This window comes from Octopus bimaculoides, chromosome 6, assembly GCF_046866305.1.
Source record: "Octopus bimaculoides isolate indiv1 chromosome 6, ASM4686630v1, whole genome shotgun sequence".
Lineage (NCBI taxonomy): Eukaryota > Metazoa > Mollusca > Cephalopoda > Octopoda > Octopodidae > Octopus > Octopus bimaculoides.
In genome coordinates, this window is record NC_142933.1 from 34,981,219 (window position 1) to 35,002,408 (window position 21,190).

At 35.2% G+C, this 21,190-nt stretch overlaps 1 protein-coding gene across 2 annotated transcripts in view; it reads right to left on the bottom strand.

Annotated features, from left to right (window-relative positions):
- The window catches only part of LOC106876880 (anamorsin), a 52,098-nt gene that overhangs the window by 29,137 nt on the left and 1,771 nt on the right, over positions 1–21,190 (bottom strand). For both annotated transcript variants that reach the window (XM_014925621.3, XM_014925619.3), the window contains exons 2-5: positions 12,061–12,221; positions 10,345–10,559; positions 5,685–5,841; positions 2,087–2,218 (exon numbers count right to left, since the gene is read on the bottom strand). In XM_014925621.3, the coding sequence (XP_014781107.1) occupies positions 2,087–2,218; positions 5,685–5,841; positions 10,345–10,559; positions 12,061–12,220 (664 nt within the window). In that variant the 5' untranslated portion in view covers position 12,221. The remainder of the gene's footprint in view (positions 1–2,086; positions 2,219–5,684; positions 5,842–10,344; positions 10,560–12,060; positions 12,222–21,190) is intronic.

The following is a 21,190-nucleotide window of genomic DNA, read 5'->3' on the forward strand; positions in this document are numbered from 1 at the left end:
TACAATCCTAGGTAAACTATACCAGGACAAAAATACAAGGTATGATTATGACAGGAATGTCTTACAATATATATTTGCTTGATCAGGACCAACCTGGAGTTAAACACCACTAGACAATTACAATCAGTATGTTGAGACATGAGCACTGTTGCTATGGTCACCACATTACTACCATAACACTACAACCACAGTTCAAACCAATGTGTGTGTGAATGTGTTTATGTGTCTGTGTTTGTCCTACACACATCACTTGTCAACCATTGTAGGCTTGTCTACATTATAACTTAGTGATTTGGTAAAAGTGACTAATAAAATAAGTACCAGACTTTTAAATAAAAAAAAGTAACTACAGTGATCAATTTGTTTGAGTAAAACCCCTCAAGGTGATGCCCCACCACTTAATGACTGTAACAGGTAAAAGATACTTTCTGAAATAAATAAAGAACACAGATAACGAAGTTAACCCCTAATACCCCTAAAAAGACAAGATGACCACAACTAGAAATACCTCTGATCATAGGTCTGCTCATTCAGAGCTGGCCACATAGGTAAAAAGGCGATAAATTTTGGTGGGTATTATATCAACCCCAGCACTTGACAGGTATTATTTTGTTGACCTCAGAGGAATACATGGTAAATTCTAGGACAACAGGATTTGAATGCAGAAAATAATTTATTTTGTTGTTTAGCCCCAGGTCAGCTCTGAGGGAGAAGACCTAGCATTAAAGATATGACCAACCTATCTTTTTTGTATATCAGGGATTACACTATCCAATTGTTTAATATGGTAATTTTGAAATTTAGCTGCTATTTCTGAAAACAGCAATTAACAAAATGATACAGCATGTTGACAGAAATAATAGCTTTTGGGGTGAGACATAAGACATATGCCAGTTACACAGATATGCAAAGCAGTGAAACAGTGTTGCAGGCTCAATGCAAAGCATTTTGCTTTGCTTGGTATTCTATGGTTGTACCATTTCATTGCTCTATTAACAATAACAATAACAATCCTTTCTACTATAGGCACAAGGCCTGAAATTTTGGTGGAAGGGGCCAGTCGATTAGATCAACCCCAGTATTTAATTTATCAACTCCAAAAGGATGAAAGGCAAAGTCAACCTCAGTGGAATTTGAACTCAGAATGTAGCGGCAGACAAAATACTGCTAAGCATTTCACCCGACGTGCTAATGATTCTGCCAGCTCACCACCTTAACAATGACAATAACAATAATCCTTTCTACAGGAGGCACAAGGTCTAATTTGTTGGGTGGGGACTTGTTGATTATATCATCCCCAGTGTTTCACTGGTACTTAATTTATCGACCCTGAATGGATGACCTCGGTGGAATTTGAACTTAGAATGTAGCAACGGGTGAAATACCGCTAAGCATTTCGTCCAGCACACTAACGATTCTGCCAGCTCACCGCCTAATGACAATAATAATGAAAGATGGTGTCTTTCAAATAGTCTGAAATTTTTCACTGGTGTCTTTGTACCTAATCAATCTTGAAAATTTCAGCTTCTATGTATGGTTCTGATTTTATGAGCATTCAAATTAGGGGGCTGGGCCAAATCTGAGGATTTCACAAAATTTGGAGCTATATTTAACCTCTAATATTTAACCAAGCAATTTGAAAGACACCACCTTTCAGGCTTAGTTCAGCATTAGCAGGAATGCCTGAGATAAAGAATGAATAAAGGAGAATAAAAGGAAACTGAATCGGTGATAGAGAGGACAAAATGACTGGTTCATGTTACTGAAGAAGGAGGAAAGTGAATGAATGAAATTACTGGAGATAAATGTAGAAGAAAGTAGAGAAAGAGAAAGACTGAGAAAAGCATGGCTACAGGTGACAGAAGAGGAAATGAGAGCAACAAATTGGCAAAGGGTGATGTAGGGAAAAGGACAAAATGAAAAAGATTTATGGCGTTCCCACAAAGTTAATCCCTGCTTTAGCAGAGAAAATGATTGCAAAACACTTGTTGTATTCCTGGTGTGTGTATATGTGTGTGAAGCACTAAAAGAGGTTATGTTACAAGTAAAAGATATAATTACAGTTACTAAGGAAACAGTCACTCACCTTTCAAGGAACTTGGATTAGGTTTTATCAGATCATCTTCATTCAGGAGGGTATCAGAGTCCAAGAGGTCGTCATCATCCAAGTCATTAGCAGAGAGGGACCAGATTTTAGCAGTATCAGCCGCAGGTTCAGCTAAAATTAAGAATCAAGAGAGCAATCAGCAACATGTAGTATAATGACAGAGAGATAGTGATGAGTTAAGACACAAGACAGTGGCTCAGTAACATATGATAGTGATGTAATGGCACACAAAAGTAATGTAGTAGCATGTGAAAGCAAAGCACTGGCAACAATATGTCAAGTGAGATATATGAGCAACTGTGATGTGCGTGTGTGTGTATATATGTATATATATATATATATATATATATATATATATAGTTTTAGGGAAAAGAACCAAGTTTCATGAACTCATCGATGAAAATCCACTATCACATATAGAAAAATTAATAATTAAAAGCACAATAAATTAGTATAATATAATACAAAGTAAATATCATAAGATTTACTTTGTATTATATTATACTAATTTATTGTGCTTTTAATTATTAATTTTTCTATATGTGATAGTGGATTTTCATCAATGAGTTCATGAAACTTGGTTCTTTTCCCTAAAACTATATATTTATATATATTTTAATCTGTAAAGCTCAATTTAATTTTAATCTTTTATAAATTGATTTTAATTGAGTTTTTACCTGTAATTTTGGATTTTGTCCCTAATATTATTATTATTATTATATATATATATATATATATATATATATATATATATATGTATAGTTACACACACGAGTGAGTGGACAAACAAAAGAAAGTAGCACTCAACACATTTGATAAGAGTTACATATATTATTTAAGAAGTTTGATTCAGATATCTTCCACCTATAACAACTTGATCCATCATCCCTGTGTGAAACTGGCAGAAGAGATTCACAAATGTGGGTGGGCAACCAATTTTTAAGAGCATTCTGCTTAGTTTCCTACTTCGTGTCAAAGATCTTTGACAGATCCACAAATGCCGCAAACAGGTTTCTTGTAGTTTTCGTGAACTGCCATAAAACAAAGAACTTGTCGATTGTACCTCAGTAACTAAGGAACCTACACTGTGACATTTTCTTGTATAGACTGGAGCCATCTTTTAAACATGATCACGACCAAGGCTTCACAGCAATAGACAGGAGTACTCTACTCCTACAGCCTGAACGAACAGATTTACCTCCCTTACTTTTGTACTCAATGGCAATGTTAGCATCATTCCAATGTTAAGGGATAATCTTTCTTATCTCCTGGCTCTATGACGTAGCTATGAACGGCACTTGTGCACGCATAACCACTCACCTACCAGATCTCTGCTAGAATGTTGTCTGGTTCAAGAATTTCTTATTGTTATTTTATGGCAGCACTAACTCTAGCAAAAATTGAGGGTCATTTAAGTGGTGGCTCATAGACATTGCACAAGATTCATCCATGATTGTTGGATCCACTACTTTAAGAATTATTCGTAGCATGCCAGTATTGTTGACTGGTCTTTCAGGAAGTGTGTTGTCTGATGACTTGACTGGAGCCATAGAAGATCTTTATTGCAGCTCAGAAATTGTGTGTGATATCATGCTCCTCTGTATGCATATGGATTTCTTGAGCTTTTATAATCCACTTTTAACAACAGATTCAGCATCACTCCAATGTATACATCGATACTTTTTAAGAGTGTGGACAAGAGACTACCAGAGTTGCTCACTTGACCATGCGCGTGTCATTGAGGAGCTTGCTAATTGAAAAGTTTATACCAAACTGGTTTTAATATTTTTTCCCCCTTGATTCCAAAGATTTAATTCAAAGAGTGTGGAATTTAAGGAGACCATTTGTTATCTATGCTAGCCACTATGGTGATTAAGTGCCACTGAAGCTTTTGCTTTGACAGTTAGAGAGTAATGAAAGTCCTATACTGAACTACTGAGCTTGCTACAATTGAACCTCTTAATGCTTGGGACACACAATATGACGTCTGCTTATTGTTGTTGTTGTTGTTGCTTAGCTCCAAGTCAATCTTCATCTAACAGACCTACGATCAAAAGCATCAAACTTTTGATCGTAGGTCTGTTAGATCAGGATCATAACCATCCAGTTCTTTCAAAGGTATGTAGGATTATATTGTCTGTGTTTTGATATTATACAAGACAGTAGCATGTGATTTGAGGGAGATTTGGTAACCATTTCTATCACATCAAGAGAAAACATAGTAGCCATTTAGTAACTCATTAATATCATGCAAGTCTGTCCAACATTCAGCTTCCTTTGTTGCATAGGTGAGGAGAACATCTTTGAGGTCACCTATGTTGTAGCCAATGAGATTATTAGTGTTTGGGCCTGGGATATATATGTGAAGTTTTGTGTTAGTTCTTCTACTGGAAGATGTTGATAATCACGAGGCTGTGCTCTACATACAAAGAAGTCTAATGCTATGCTGTTCGTTTTTTCAATACTATAGTTTTCAATCACTTCATTTCAGGTACACTTATTCTCCACTTGCTCATGCATTAAAATCATCCATTAGGATGACTTTGACCTGTTTTGGTATCTTAATGCATAACCTGATGTTTGATAGATTCAGTGGCAAGTGAGACCTAAAATGACTAGTACGTACTCCCAACTGACTACCACAGCTACTTCTCTCAGTGTACAGTGTTATCCTTTCTCTTCCTGAACTCACTAACTAGGTACTATAGTAATGGTTCATAAATACAAAGATATATCCACCAAAGTGAGTATAGTTTCTCTAAGAACCACTACTACTCTGGAACTGCAAAGCACTCAATAACCATAAGTAGTTATGAAGAAGCATGGCCAGAGTTTTGGAGTGAGACAGCACAATGTCAGGGAAGACTTACTAAGTTACTTCCAAGTTCATTATATTTGCTAAGCAACAGCAGTGAGTTGTAAGCAAAAGAATTGCAAACAAGTGGAAAAGACCAACATACCTAACTCTTCAACTAATATAGTACTACTGCACTATATACATCACATCACCCAACAAGGTGATGTGTGTCAGACAGGGTTATGTATTGACTGTTGTGTTATTTAATATCTTCAGCTGTATGACTATATCATAAATGGAGAAGGATGGAACGGGAAGAAGGACAAAGACTTCTAGCCTGACAGAAATATTTTCAATTCTAGAAGTCTTCAGTCCTCCACTAAGCTCAAATCGAAACAGATTATCGAACTACTATGTTGATAACTGAGCTCTGGTGGCTCACACTCCAGGATTCCTATGGTCCATCATCTCAGGTACCATTACAACTTATAAATGAGTCGGTGAAACAGTTAATGTCCAGAAAAGGAACATTAACTATCAATAGCATACTGCACTCTTCCTTATCCCTACTTACTTAGCAAAACAATAAACAACAATCTATACTTTCTCTGTTCAGATACCTAGGTAGCACAATTTCCAATGACTATACTAGATGAGGAAATTCTAAAACACATCTGACAGGTACCTGTATCCTTTGCAAAGCAAAAAAGACAGCCTTGTGAAACAACCACTTCAGTCTCCAAACAGATATCAAAACAAACAAAGAAAGAAAACCCTTACTTGTCTTGAGTTTTTGACTCAAATTAAGCTTGGTTGTGGAACCAATAGCATAGCTAGGTTTTGCTGCAGACAGATGGACTATAGAGCTTTCAGCTGGCAAATCACAAAACGCCTTGATGGAATCTACATTAGAATCAGAGAGTTTGACCTCTGGGAGCTGCAAAAGATATACAGAAAGTTTGACTTCTGGGAGCTGCAAAAGATATACAGTTTTAAGCTGATATATAAAACTACAAAACTGAATGAGGAAAACTGAATAAGTACTTGATAACCAGTAGCAAATGTTTAATAACATGACAAATTGAAGGCCTCTTACATCATGTTCTGCAGCATTGTGCACCAGTCAGTCATTAGCATAGTATTTGATATGTAAATATATGAATTTGTAAACCACACCAACCTATATTAGCAAAGACGTTTTTCAAAAACACTCATTCTTTTTTTACCCACTACCATTACTGTGGTATTCCAGGGATTATCACTTTTCTCAAGGAACAAATCAATTAACTTTTTAACATTCAGATTACTCTATTAAATGTAATGATTATTTATTCATATTGTTTTGTATTAATCATACATTATCTCATAGCTTTATGGTTTTGATGATGTAATTGTTTATTTTTAAGATGACAGTACAGGGTAGGTGAGATAGAATATTTTTGGCTGGATGTGGCTGGTTTAAATGCTGAAGGGTTAAAAAATATCTTTCTTTTTCTCAAAATTGCTTAGTGTAAGAACCCCACCTCAATGGTGTTATGTATTGTTTTATAATGGAATTAGAAATTTCAAACACTAAAAAAAATTTAGCTACTGCTTGCTGAAGCTGCCTACCATTACCAGTACTACAACGCTTATTAAAGAACAAGTTGGAATGAGCTTTGATTAATTGAATGTCACTGTTCAGGACATAATGCAACACTGGTGTTGTGACATAAGCCCTTGAACATACACATCAGTATATTATAGTGTCAACTAGCTATAATTACCAGCAACATAGAATTAAAGTTAAGTCAATCTAGCTTTCTAAAGTAAACTCACTAATTATCCAACATTCACCTATTTCCTTGCTTATATAGTGAGAAATAGATGACACACAAATTTACAATTGAAGATGTCACCAGTTTATCATGAGTAACATTTCCAGAGAATGTGATATGCTTTCTTAACAGCCAGATGAAGTTAAGCAAATAAAATAGTGTCCATTGACACTGCAAAGCATCACATATTCACTCACATTTATCTTACAATGTAAGCACAAAGTTAATTCTGTTTTATCTGTCTGCTCTGTGATTTCAAGAATGGAGTGTATTGATGAGAAAAATGAAGTCAAACCAAATACATACTTCTTTAGATGTTTTTCTTTTATATATGAATACTTGAAAAAATATGGATTTTAAAAAATTTAATCTATTTGAGATAGTCAAGGTAGATATAATGAAACAAAACATTCAACTGAAAAGTTACAACAGCATATGATAAAGTTATAAAAAGAACAGTATTTGTAATGGAATATTGTAGCTGACTAAGTGCTCTTCAGTTTACAGATTTTCCTAGACCCAGAAAGATGAGAGTTAAATATAGCAAGATTTGAACTCAGAATAGCAAGGTTAAACACAGTAAAGTACAACCATTTTCTGATGCCTCATCTTCCTTATATTTCTGTAAGGGTTAGTATGTGGCCACCAGATTATGTAGTCCTAGAGAGAGACTATCATCATTTAATGTTTACATTTCGAAGCTTGACTTGGCCAGATAGAATTTTTGGGGGACAGATTTTCTACAACAGGATGCCCTTCCTGTTACATGTATTGGCAGAATATTGGAAATGAATGACACTGTTTGCATGATAGTAACACTCATTTACAAATGTCATGCAAATGCCACGACAAGGAAATACACACACACACACACACACACACACACACACACACACACACACACATGCATGCATGCATGTACATTTTTGTATTATATACACACACAATGGGTTTCTTTCAGTTTCCATCTACCAAATTTACTCACAGGGGTTATAGCAGAAGACACTTGCCCAAGGTGCCAAACACAAGGACTGAAGCCAAAACAATGTATTTGAGAAGCAAACATCTAAACCACACACCCAAGTCTATGCTATATAAATTACAAGTTGTGTCCCTGGGTGGGCTTGAACCACCAACCTTTCAGTGAATAGCCAAACGTGCAATATCTAAATAAAAAAATATTCCTTTAACAATATAGCTGAATCTCTTTGATGATAGCTTTGACCTACAGCTAAACAACAATAATATTTATTAATAAGTATACTTGGCACCTTTAACATCCATAAGTCAAAATTGGAAGACCAACGGAAACAGAAATCATAAACGTTGATTTCAAGATGCTGCACCTCACAAAGAAAATTACATAGGACTGCCAACATATGGTGAGATGCTGTGCTGAAAATGATGCAAGCATAGTAAAAAGGACATAAAAATGCACTGTGCCAAATATGTAAAATGTAAGTTTGTAAAGCCAAACAAAAAATAAATAAACGAATTATTTCCCTTTCTAACTGTTTGACTGAGTTACGAACCTTGTTACAGTTACAGAATCTTTCGTTGCACCAGCTGAGACTTAAACACACACCAGCCTAAACTCACACATCATTCAGTGAGAGGAGTTAACTTGCTATGATGTCTCAATGAGCCATCAGTACAAGTCAACCACTTTAGAGACCATCCCCCTCTAATCTAAAGCCTCAGAGTATTTCAAAGCAGTCTTACAATCTAATAAAACATTCGCCAGTTGTACAATACTCCTACTGTTTGCAGCAATAGTTGTTGTTCAATTCCAGGTCATTCATGATGAAGCATACCTTATGATCAAAGGTATTCCAGTTTTGACCTCACCTTTATTTCCTGTTGACATAGTGTATCTAGGACAATATTATCCAATGTGTATTTTTTTTTTTTTTTTAAGATAAGGTATGATTTCTTGGAATTTTTCTGGTATTTCTTGTAGGTCAAGCAACAACTTATAAGTTCCCTTGTTAGGTCTTGTACCAGCATCATCTGTTTATATGTTTATACTTACGCCAGAGTAATAGATTGTTATTACAATCATCACAGGACAACGCCACATGCACACACACACACCTCACTCAACAAACAAGATGAGAAAGCCAATTTAGTTACTCGTCACATGACAATGAGACATGTTATCTCGAGTTATATGCTACTAGCAGCACATAGAAGCTGATTATACAGACACAATAAATGTTTTTAAAAATAACTCTATTAGAAGTCTTCAGCATAACATTTAGAAAAGGAAATAAAACACATTATGCCATTCTGTCTTCATGTAACAACTCTAAAATGGATGCAAATTAATTTTCCCATTGCCTTCACCATAACCATAAAAGTACTGGAGCTGAATACAGCAGGCCAACAAAAGCTTGTGGAGATATGGCTCAATACTTGCAGCAGTGAATATTTCCATATTGCTAACAATACAAGCCAACAAGAGAGCCTCTATGTGGTCAGTAAATCAGCAAGAAATACCAGTAAATCTATATTAAATTACACTCCACCATCATAAAAATGGGAAGGAACATATATTAGATAATATGATATACCTCATGCAAAACAAATTGGTCATGGATGAAAAGCCTTTGATCATAGACCTCCAGGATCAAAGGCAAACAGGAAGCTAAACAACAACTAAATAGACTAAGATAAGATGTTGTTTCAAGTTCTGATCAATCCAGAAACATCAAAGACATGCCACCTGTGACCATCTTGTCTTTTTAGGTGTATGAGATATTCCTCAGTAGCAAGTGTAAATAAGTACTATGGATGAGTAAAATTAGTTAACCTCAGTAAGAGGAGTACTGTGTAATCAATAAATGTTTTTGTTAGCTTTTGATACTGAGTTCAACTCCTATATGCTAGGAGAAGGTAGTACCTTGATTTAGAATCCTAATTATCTTGAGCTATCTTGGATACAACCCAGTTTTGGCTTCAACATCTGAGAGTGCTGTTACTAAACATACAGATATCCAAGACCACATTACAATAACAAAAGCAACATCCAACTCACTTATTGACATGAAGTTATCCAGCAACACACACTGACCTTTGGTTAAACTACAATAGCCTTTGGTCCTCAGAACTGGTTGGTAGCATGTCGTCTCTACTCAGTCCCATAAGAGTCAATCATCTCTCCTCTTCCCGTCACTCATACTTCATATACCTTCAATCCCTATCCATAGACCCACCCTTTACTGACATTTTACTCAGTCCTTTCTTTCCAGAACATTAGCCACTTGGAATTCCTTCCTCTCCATTCATATTTTTCATGGAGCTATCAATTTGTGTTCTTTAAAAAGAACAATTGCTGTATTAATGTAATGGGTCTTGAAGGTTCTATGAAGATCATAGATAGAACAACCTTGCTGCAAACCCAAACACCAAGCCATGAAAAACTAAAAGCAAGTTTGTACCACCAAGTAAACATGTTATTTGACTCCAAGAGGTTCCATAATTGTAAAGTGGATCAAGATCCACCTCATAACCCTCACGTTACAAGTATGTTTACTTTTTTATAAGCATTAAAGTTAAGGCCATGCTGTAACATTGCTCTTGTCACAAAGATAGAAAAGACAGAAAAGAATGAAGAAACTTACCTCAGTGACCTTCACAAATCCTGATAATTTTAAAGAAGATATAAGTTGATCCTTGGTCTGTGTGGATTCTGGTGATGAGATTTTGAATATATGAAGCTGAGATGTCGGTTTTAGCACCTGGCACACGCTGGCCAATTGTTCTAGTTCAAATTTAAAGTCTTTTGATAAAATCATACCAAACACAGCAGAGTCAAATTTTGTTCCAACGTATTCACCTAGCAACAAAATAAGAATGATTACAATGGTAATAACAAGAAGAATTTTTTTACATTTGCACAAGCTTTTCATTACTCTTTATCATTTAAACAAGCCATACGCAACCCAAATATTCTACTTTGTTTTATGTCCAAACCAGCTATATTAGACTTCTTACACCTACCCTACAATGTCTCAAAATATACAATCACATTGTTAAAATGTCAAAGCTACAAGATAATCCATGATTAATCCAAAACAATGTGAATGAATAAGCATCACATTTGATCATTTGGAGGGATGTAGTCAATTTGACAACGGACTTGTAGAATCATTAGAACCAACCTATATCAGGTTTAAGAGTGCTATATTTAACTGTTTTTAATGCAATAAAGTAGCTAAGTTAACTTCACATTCTTATCTAAAAAAGTCCAAAATGTGAATAGGAAAATTTTCATCAAGCACAGATTCTTTATTTAACTGGTAGTTATTTTATTCTGGCCTTCTGCATTCTGAGTTGTGCGCACACACACACACAGACCAGCACTGGTCGAATAAAAACAGTGCAACAGGAATTCTTTATGGTAAAGCTGTTCAATCGAGTTATTCCCCTTTACATCATCATCGTTTAACGTCCGCTTTCCATGCTGGCATAGGTTGAATGGTTTGACTGAGGACTGGCAAGCTAAGAGGCTGTACCAGGATCCAATCTGATCTGGCAAGGTTTATATATGGATGACATGGGACAAGGTGGTGAAGCATGATCTTAAAACGTTGGGCCTAATGGAAGCAATGCCTAGTGACCGAGACGTTTGGCGATATGCTGTGCTTGAGAAGATTCGTCAAGTCAAGTAAAATCAGTCGTGGCAGATACTGGTGTCATGCAACTGGCATCCATGCCAGTGGCATGTAAAAGCACTCATTATACTCTTGGTGTGGTTGGCATTAGGAAGAGTAACCAATGGCACAAAATTGTAGCAGAGTGAAAGAATAAAGGCATATGTGAGAACTACAAGAGCCTCTACATGATTACTCAATTTCCTAGAAATACTAACCAAATCCACATCAAATCACACCCTACTAGGATATATATATATATATATATATATATATATATATATATACATGGCTGACCTGGGGATAAACAACAACAGTTTCATGCACCAAATTGCACAGAATCTGGAACCTGACAGAACAAACTTATCAAAATAGGCATTCCAGTCATGACCACAACAGCTTTATATTTATCAGCAACTCCATTGTTCAAGATGTGATTTGAGGAAAATTTGGCTGCTAGGTCAAGCAACCACACAGAGCAATGGTTCTGGCAAGTGTACTGCAAAGAATATCTAGGTGTGCTGTGAATTAAAAAAATATAATCTATGGTTTTAGAATACCTATGACTATAAGACTGCTAAATCAAGGCTCAGCTACTGAGTGCTAAACAACAACCACCATAATTGTGTCATAATAGGAGTAACATAAAATTAAATTTTAATGAAGAGAAGAATGTTAACTTACTTAATTTATCCAAATCCCGTGTTAGCACTTTACCAGCAACACCTGTTGTTGCTTTTAGAAGGTCCGGCAAGCCAGTAAAATAGGTATTGTCTCCCTTGGTTAAAACAAGAATTTGCTGTCCAGATTCTACTGGGAACACTTCAGCAATTATTTCTGCCATGCTGGTGAAAGAAAGAATAATAAAGGATAAATTAAGCATTAATTAATTAATGGATTTTTGTTTAAGACTTAAGACCAATAAAGGATAAATTAAGCATTGATTAATTAATGGGTTTCATTTCCAAAAGAGACTGGACAATTGAGGAATCTAACACGTCTGGAATATCACAGTGCATCACATACAATAAAGCACTGCAAGAAAATGTGCAAGGCATTCCATTTTCAACCAAATGCAGGAGCGATGTATCTAGACCTGTAGGGATGACTCAAAAGAAGTCAACTTGAGACCTATGTGTTATACCAGGTTGAGTTAAAAGTTTCTTCACATTTCAAGCTTTCATTTATAGTTCAAACAAATTACATATGAAAAGCATTTATTCATCAAAATATATCCCATCATATCGTATTGCCTGTTGCCACTGTTGTGCCAAAGCTCAATTCCGCACTTATATGGTTTGGCCAGTTTCGAAGCCAAAAATTCCCAACACCCACTTTCAATTTCATCCACATTGTTGAATCTTCGTCTATGCAGGAAATGGACCATGACTTGGAAAAGGTAGTAATCCAATGGTGCAAGGTCTGGACTGTAGGCATGGTGATGCAGCACTTCCAGCCTCCCAAGTTCCCTACACATTGGCAGTGTGTGCGGGGTACTGACATGCTGTATGGGTGCATCTTCGATTGACTAATGGTGGATAGCAGGCTTTCAAAGCATCATATACTTGCTGCAGTTGTTGGGCATAAAGGTTAGTTATCACAGCATGACCATCTGGGACAAGCTCAAAGTGCAACACATCCTCAAAATTCCACCAAATACACAACGTAACTTTCTGTTCAAACCACCCTGACTTCTATTAGGATTACAAAAATAGATATATTTTTCATCACCAGTCACAAACTGAATCCAAAAATAGGCATCTCAAAGATTTGCCAGCAGTTGTCTGCAAGTGTTCACACATCATTGAGCCTGTGATTAGCCAGTCCTTGAGGAGCTTCTTGATAGCATGTTTACAAGGCTGAGGTTACAGAGGTGTCAATTAATGGTGCTTTGTGAAGGACCAAATCCTGCCAACACTGTATGAGTGTTTGTGTTTGGTTGTTATTCAATCATTTCAAGTAAGACTTCATCTTCCACAACAGGTCTCCTTGGCCTTGCTTTGTCTTTGAGGCTGGTGTAATCTTACTTGAAACGTCTGAACCAGTTTTGTACCATAAATTTGTTGACAGTTCTTGGGCACTAGTTTTTTTTTACTGCTACATTCAGTTCTTTTTTCACAGGTAGCATAAAATTCCTCTAATTGCAATTTTCCACCAGTCACTATCAAAGTTGTAAAATAAAGAATAAGAAATTAATGTTTATATGTTATATATGAAAATAAAGAATAAACAATTAAGCAACAATTGGACAAGAAATTGTCTCAAATTAATGATACAACATAGAGATACAAGTTAACAAAAATCATTACAGAAAAACCCAAAGAATTTTTGGACTCAACCTGATAAGCCTGCATAGAGAGCTGACTGGGACTACATGAGAGCAACTATACTAGATGTTCACACCAGCTTAATTTTAATAGCAGAAAAATATATATCACCAAGCCATATATTTTTTTTTAATATTAGTTCCACCATGATGTGAATATAATAATCCTTTCTACTAAAGGCACAGGCCTGATATTTTGGGGGAGGGGACTAGTCAATTACATCAACCCCAGTGTTTTACTGGTACTTAATTTATCAACCCCGAAAAGATGAAAGACAAAGTCGACCTCAGTGGAATTTGAACTCAGAACATAAAGATGGATGAAATGCCACTAAACATTTTGCCCAGTGTGCTAACAATTCTGCCAGCTCACCACCTTTGATGTGAACATAATAATATATAACAATTAGTATCATGAATGATAAAGGATTAAAAATATTTGAATTGAAACTTAGTTTTTTTTTAACGTAGCTGTTTACAAAACAAAAAAAAGAAAAGAATGAAAAAATTTTAATGTTGCCAAAAGGCCTACAGGTTTCACGGTGGACAATGCTTAGTTTAAGTTGAGAAACAAATCTCCTTCTAGACAGGACTATAATCTATCAAAGACAGATTGTATATGTACTTCTGATTTATTATTAAATTATTTCTTATTGAACTGGTTGCAGCAAGTGAATCCACAGCATTGTAAACAGAAGCCGGCCACACCTACTAATCACAGACGCCCTTAGATTCAGTATCATCAAAGCTGAACAACTGAGTTTGATGTTCACTTACAGAACTTAAAAAATCACTACACATTGCATTCATAGTGTGGTCACCTCGGCCAAATAAAATATCTCCCATGCAGTCTCAGTGTAATACTGTGACCACTAAAACAGATCGCGTGTGAAAGTATAAGTTCAGTACTATAACCATCCAACCTGCCCATTCAATCCAGTATGCATGTTCCAGGATCTAATGGCTACTAGTGGCATTGGGCTTTGCATTTTCAAGATTCATACAGCAAGTTTCTGTCACCTTCATTCTCATCATCATTTTAACAGCTACCTTTCCCTGCAGAATTTGCTAAGGTAAATTTCTTACAACCAGATGCTGAATTGGCAGTCCTGCTGTATTTTTCCAACTATCTGTGCTCCGTGTTCAAATCCTCCCACGGTCAGCTTTGCTTGTCATCCTTTTGGAATCTGAAGATCCTATATGGGCTACTACACTACCTGGCTAACTTTTAGGATCATTTGAAAGAGTACTTTTTGTTGAAAGACCTTTGTTATGACCTGAGAGTAATCCATTCAGTTGTGATATCTTTCTCTTTCACCTCCACCAGCCTAGACAGTCCTACAAAGGAGTCGTGAACATAACATTATCCATTCTCTTCTGAGAAAGCATTGAAATGAATGTTGCTTTTTTTTTTTCCAACCTCCACCTTCATTGTTACAGAAGTTACCAAGACAGCAGTATAAAACTTGGCCAAGTCCTTCTTACTACAGACCGTTGTAGTGGTCGTTATATTTCTACTTACGCATAGATATGGCAGATTTCAAATACAGTACTCTAAAATTAATCTGTCCATCGACTCATCAGTTAGGAGGCCCCCATCACCATTACTCTCACTGATAAATATGAACACACTCTTAATTCTAATGATCAAAGTCGGCAGAGTTATGTCCCCTGCAAAAAGTCGCCCATATAAACACTTAAAATGTGAAAGCATAATCCGAAATGGCACCCTAATGAATTTTTTTTTTTTATTATCTCAAACATAATTCTAACTCATACACAGACTAGCAAATGAAACAGTCTGTAAGCGGTCACTCAACCTACTGGAAATAGCAGCAAAATCTTCCTAAAATCACACTAGACCGAGATTTTCACCGTTGATTATCAAAATTGTGTTCAATCAGAGTTGACCTGTGACTAAATACCATCATACACAAGAGCCAGTGACTGAAACCGATTACCTTCAACCCAATATCAATCACATTAGTTACCCACTATCAATTGTAAATATGACTGCCTTGCATAGAGGGGAAAGGGAAAAAATAAATGACGAAAAAATTAGTAATTTCTTCTTATTTTCTTCTTGCTTGTTTGAAATCTTTACAGTGAAAGTATTGCATCATCGTTTTGTACTGTTGCATCGTCCTTAGGAGTAAAAATTGGTCAGTGTAGTGGTTATTGTTGAAGCTGAGAGAGTTCAAAACATAGTCAAGTGGCAGGTCCACTTTTTCAAGAAATTTTTCCTCAACTTTGACCTGATTGTAATTGAGGTTGCTAATAAAAAAAAAAAATCTGGATAATTTTTTTTATGTTTAACAATCAATATTCTTTTCTTTCTTGGATTCCAAGTCAATTTTCTCCCACACTAATGTCTAATTTGATCATTTTCAAGTTGCAAAAAAAATGTTTCTAAAATGAAGTAATATGAGTAATGACTAATTTCACTAATTTCTTCTCTTTAACTGCATGGTGCATAAATATATTGGGAAAAGAGCCACTTCAGAAGATCGCAAAGAAGCCACAGAGAATATTTTATGGTGGATTTTTTAAATATTTAGTCAAGTTTTATTAATTTCATATCATGTGCCATTTTCCATGATCCCCTTTCATTTGACATAGACAGTTTAAATTTTTTTTCACATTTCTGATATCTAGGGATGGTTATTGAGTTTGTTTTCAAATGTGATTCTAGAGAATAGAAGTGGCAAATTTACCTAATCTTGGCTTACTCATTTTTCCCCAGCTAAATTTGTCTTTTATATGCTCAAAGAAAATGATAACTTTCTGAAATCACTATATTAAATCATGTTATGTTTTTAATGCACTTAGAGGTCATTTGCTTAGCTGATATAGATTTTCTAAAGTAGTGAACATAAGATTTGATTTTGATGACAATAACATTCTAATAACACTGTCCACTATGTTATCAGAAAATTATTGTCACCAAAATCAGTGGGCCAAAGTATTTGCTATATTCTCTGCTTAATGCGATCAAACCCTGTGCCAAATTGATCATATAAGTGACTTTCATTGCATTTTCTTTTAAATGGTTACAAAACCACTATTTATTTATCTACAAAAAAGATGTATAGTTGACTAGCATTTTACTAGCATTCATTTTAATCAGTAAGAAGAGGAATGAAAGGCAATAGCAATTCAGGTGAAACTTGAACTCCAACAATCAAATTTTGTCTTTTATGAATGAGTGGCTGTGTGGTAAGTAGCTTGCTTACCAACCACATGGTCCCGGGTTCAGTCCCACTGCGTGGCATCTTGGGCAAGTGCCTTCTACTATAGCCTCGGGCCGACCAATGCCTTGTGAGTGGATTTGGTAGACGGAAACTGAAAGAAGCCCGTCGTATATGTGTATATATATGTGTATGTGTGTGTGTGTGTTTGTATGTCTGTGTTTGTCCCCCCAACATCGCTTGACAACCGATGCTGGTGTGTTTATGTCCCCGTAACTTAGTGGTTCGGCAAAAGAGACCGATAGAATAAGTACTAGGCTTCCAAAGAATAAGTCCTGGGGTCGATTTCTTCGACTAAAGGCGGTGCTCCAGCATGGCCGCAGTCAAAAGACTGAAACAAGTAAAAGTGTAAAAGTGATATGAACATTGATTGAATTAAATTAACCAAGTCTAAAAGAGTTTGAATAAAAAAAAAAAGAAAAAGCTACAATACAACAATTTTTACTTCTAGCTAACGTTGAATGTGTTTTTATGTTATAAACAAAGCCCCTTTTTAGAGGGTATGAAAAGTTATCAACTATTTGGACTTCCAGCTACTCTTACCTACCCTTATAAAATGTTGGGTAGCCTTGTATACCCTCTATAAGCAAGCCACCTGGGCTTGCCCTTCCATCACACTTTAGCCTCTCAACACATGGCATAGAACCCTCACCCCCCTCCTTCACCTCTCAAACACTGACTGCCCATTTAGTCCAGGAGGCTTTTTCTTTTTCCCCTATTTCCTTTTTTCTGTATTTTCCTCTTTTACAAGTTACTTAGTGACCTCATTAGTGCCAGTGGTGTGCAAAAAAGCACTCAGTACACTCTATAAAGTGGCTGGCATTAGGAAAGATATCTAGCCATAGTAACCATGCCAAAACGGACACAGGAGCTCTATGCAGTCATGCAACTCCTCAGATTCTGTTAAACTATCCAACTCATGCCAGTATGGAATATGGACATTAAATTATGATAGTGATGATGATGATGAGTCAGCTCTGCAAATTGATAGAAGCCTAACTGTAAAATTTTCCACTAGGCTTCTTAAACTGAGAAGTGAAGTTTCTAGATTGGAGAGCAAGAGGTAAAAGAAAAGAAATTTAAACTAATAAGCATATGAGCAAAATTTTATTACAGGTAAATTACATGGAAGTAAAGAAATATACTGTGTATATATTCATAATATATCTTTGTCAGGTCATCCCATAAGTTCTGTCCAATTTTACCATTTTTAAAATTGAATGAAATTTAATGTATTTGTGTACATTTAAACTAATTAAATATTATTTTACAGAATAATAGAATTAAAATTTCTTTGATTAAAATCCTTTCTGACATGGAAGTATCCAAAGAGCATTCGAGGCACATAATGCTTTATGAGTACAAAAAAGGAAACTCTGCAGTTGAAGCGACTCAAAACATACACTCAGTTTATGGGAAAGAATGCTTGAATGAAAGAACTTGCAGAAGATGGTTTGCAAAATTCAGAAGTGGAGATTTCAGCCTTGAAGATGAAGATTGAACAGGATGTCCAGTTGAGTTTGATGATAAGCTCCTTGAGGCATTACTTGAAGAAAATCTTGCATTATCAGTTGAAGAATTGGCAATAAAACTTAGTACAAACCATACAACTGTTCATCGTCATCTTCAACAACTAACCCTAACCCTAATCCTAAACTTGGAAAATGGGTGTCTCATGAATTGTCCGAAAGCAATCACAAATCCCAAGTTGACATCTGTTCTTCTCTCCATTCTCGCGAACTCACTTTACCCTTTTTGGATAGACTTGTGACTGGTGACGAAAAATGGATCTTCTATCGAAATGTTAAACATCGTAAACAGTGGCTTGGTAAAAGGGAAAAAGCTCAACCACAACCGAGAAGGGAACTTCATGGGAAAAAGGTTCTTCTCTCTTTCTAGTGGGATTGCAAAGGAGTAATTCACTTTGAATTGTTGCTACCTAATGCAACAATCAATGCTCACTTCTACTGTCAGCAATTAGAGCGTTTGAACCAAGCTTTGAAGAAAAAAAGACCCACTTTAGTGGACCAAAAAGGAGTGATGTTTCATCAAGACAATGCACGACTCCACACTGCAAAGATCACATCACAGAAGATCGAAGAGCTTGGTTGGGAAAAAATTCCTCATCCACCTTATTCTCCCAACCTTCAGACAACCATTTGTTTCGTAGTTTACAGAATCATTTGGGGAACATAACTTTCGCATTTGATCACTTGTTTTCTTTATTCAAACTTCGGACAGAGCTTATGGGATGACCTGATAAATATCCTAATTTTTTATGTCTACTCCTGAACAAAACTGAATGTCAACTTAATGATTCTATCATCATTACACAGCTATGCTGAGGAATTCTAATAAGAATAAAACAAGTCTGGTGTTGCCTTCCATACATACCAAAACAATTAAAATATAATTTATTAGTCATTGAGTTTAATGCCTTTTCCTTACACATAAATATTTCTAACTAGATCTTTTGTTAGCTACATCAAATATGTTAAGACTAACTTGCTTTTCATGCAGATGGCATTTACAAGTAATTAACTTCCGTGATTCAATTTTTTATTATACAGTTTTAATTATAGATTATATTAATATATATTACATAATATTACATTTATACATATGCAAATGTGGCTGTGTAGTTAAAAAACTTGTTTCCTAACCATAGGGGTCTTGGTTTCAGTCTTACTGTGCAGCAAATTTCCTTCAAATTATATACAACTGTCTTTATAAAGGAAAGACATCTAGTCATACTTGTTCGACTTTAATTTTTAATATTCTGAAAAAAGTTTAATCAAACTTATCTAGAAAGTGTTGATCTATCAAAATATAGAAAACAATTATATTTTAACCTTTTCCTAAGATTTTATAACTCTGGGTCATACAATTTTTCTGACTAGTAAATTCTTTTAAAAATTACTCGATAAGTTAAAAATTATATTTGCAATGGTACAAACAAAATCCTTTTAATTTCTGATCATAACATAATTTATGTCAACTAAATTTTTTGCTTTTCTATTGCTATCTCTTCCATTTCATTTTCTATTGACATTTCTTCCATTTCAATAAGGAGTAAACCTACAACTTAAGAAATGCTGCACACTAACACATGCCAATTCACTTTCACCAGTAGTTCCTATCTGCACCAAGGTCAACATTATATCTAACTAAATCCTCATTAACTTAAGAAATGTATGTCTTTCTCAAAACTCCTCAAATATGATAAGACTGTTGCCCAACTTTTGTGATTCAAAAGAGTAGTCACTTGTAATTTCTTCTTAAAGCATACCTAATCAGAATTGATCTGATGATATACCGTTTACTCAATGATATAAGCTGAAAGTTTACATTCTTGCAATTAGCCATGCAATTCTGTTTGAGGAGTAACAACTTATGTTTAAAACCTAACTGAACTTTTCCTACCAAAATCATAAGCATCAAAGGATCTATAAAAAAATTCAAATAAATTAAAACAAATATTTTATTTGGTGATTCCTACATCATATAAATGACTTCACAAAAGCCTCTCCAGATTTTAACTGTGCCTTAGAATTTTGTTAATAAGGGACCAGATTAGTATAAAGCTGGTTGGGGACCCTTAACATAATTCTTAAGCAGAATCAATGTAGCACCATTCCTTGAATTACAGGTATAGTTCATGAACAAGCTTCCACAGGTGATTCCATCTACATAATTTCACTCATGATTGTAAACCAAACTCCTTAACTACAAGTCAATACACCCAGCTACATATCTGTTATAAATCAATAAATTCATTTTTTTTTTAATATAAGAAGTATTTGGTGTTACAACCGATTTACACCTAAAAAAATATTACATTTGTTAAAAAGATTGCTTTCGACCTTGAACACTAACAAACTTTCGACTTAAAACTTACGTTCATAACTAAACCTAAACAAATTTTGTGGGAGTAAAAATTTAAAAGGATAACCTTGATAATAGGATTTACATGATGAAATAATATTACTTTGTCTATTTTCTGCAATAGTATAAGTTTTCATCTTTATCAGGTGGGGAAAATTGATTGCTTGAAGTTTATGCTATTCTGAAGAGCCAAGTTTTATAAGAGAGTTGAAACAAATCTTACATTTATTGATATAGTTGTCAGTCATTGACTTTACAATGAAAGAAGAGTGAACTGAAACCTAGTGCAGATATAACGAAAAAAATTGATAATAATAAACAATTCACTTTAGATATTTAAGTCTTTAAGTGCATA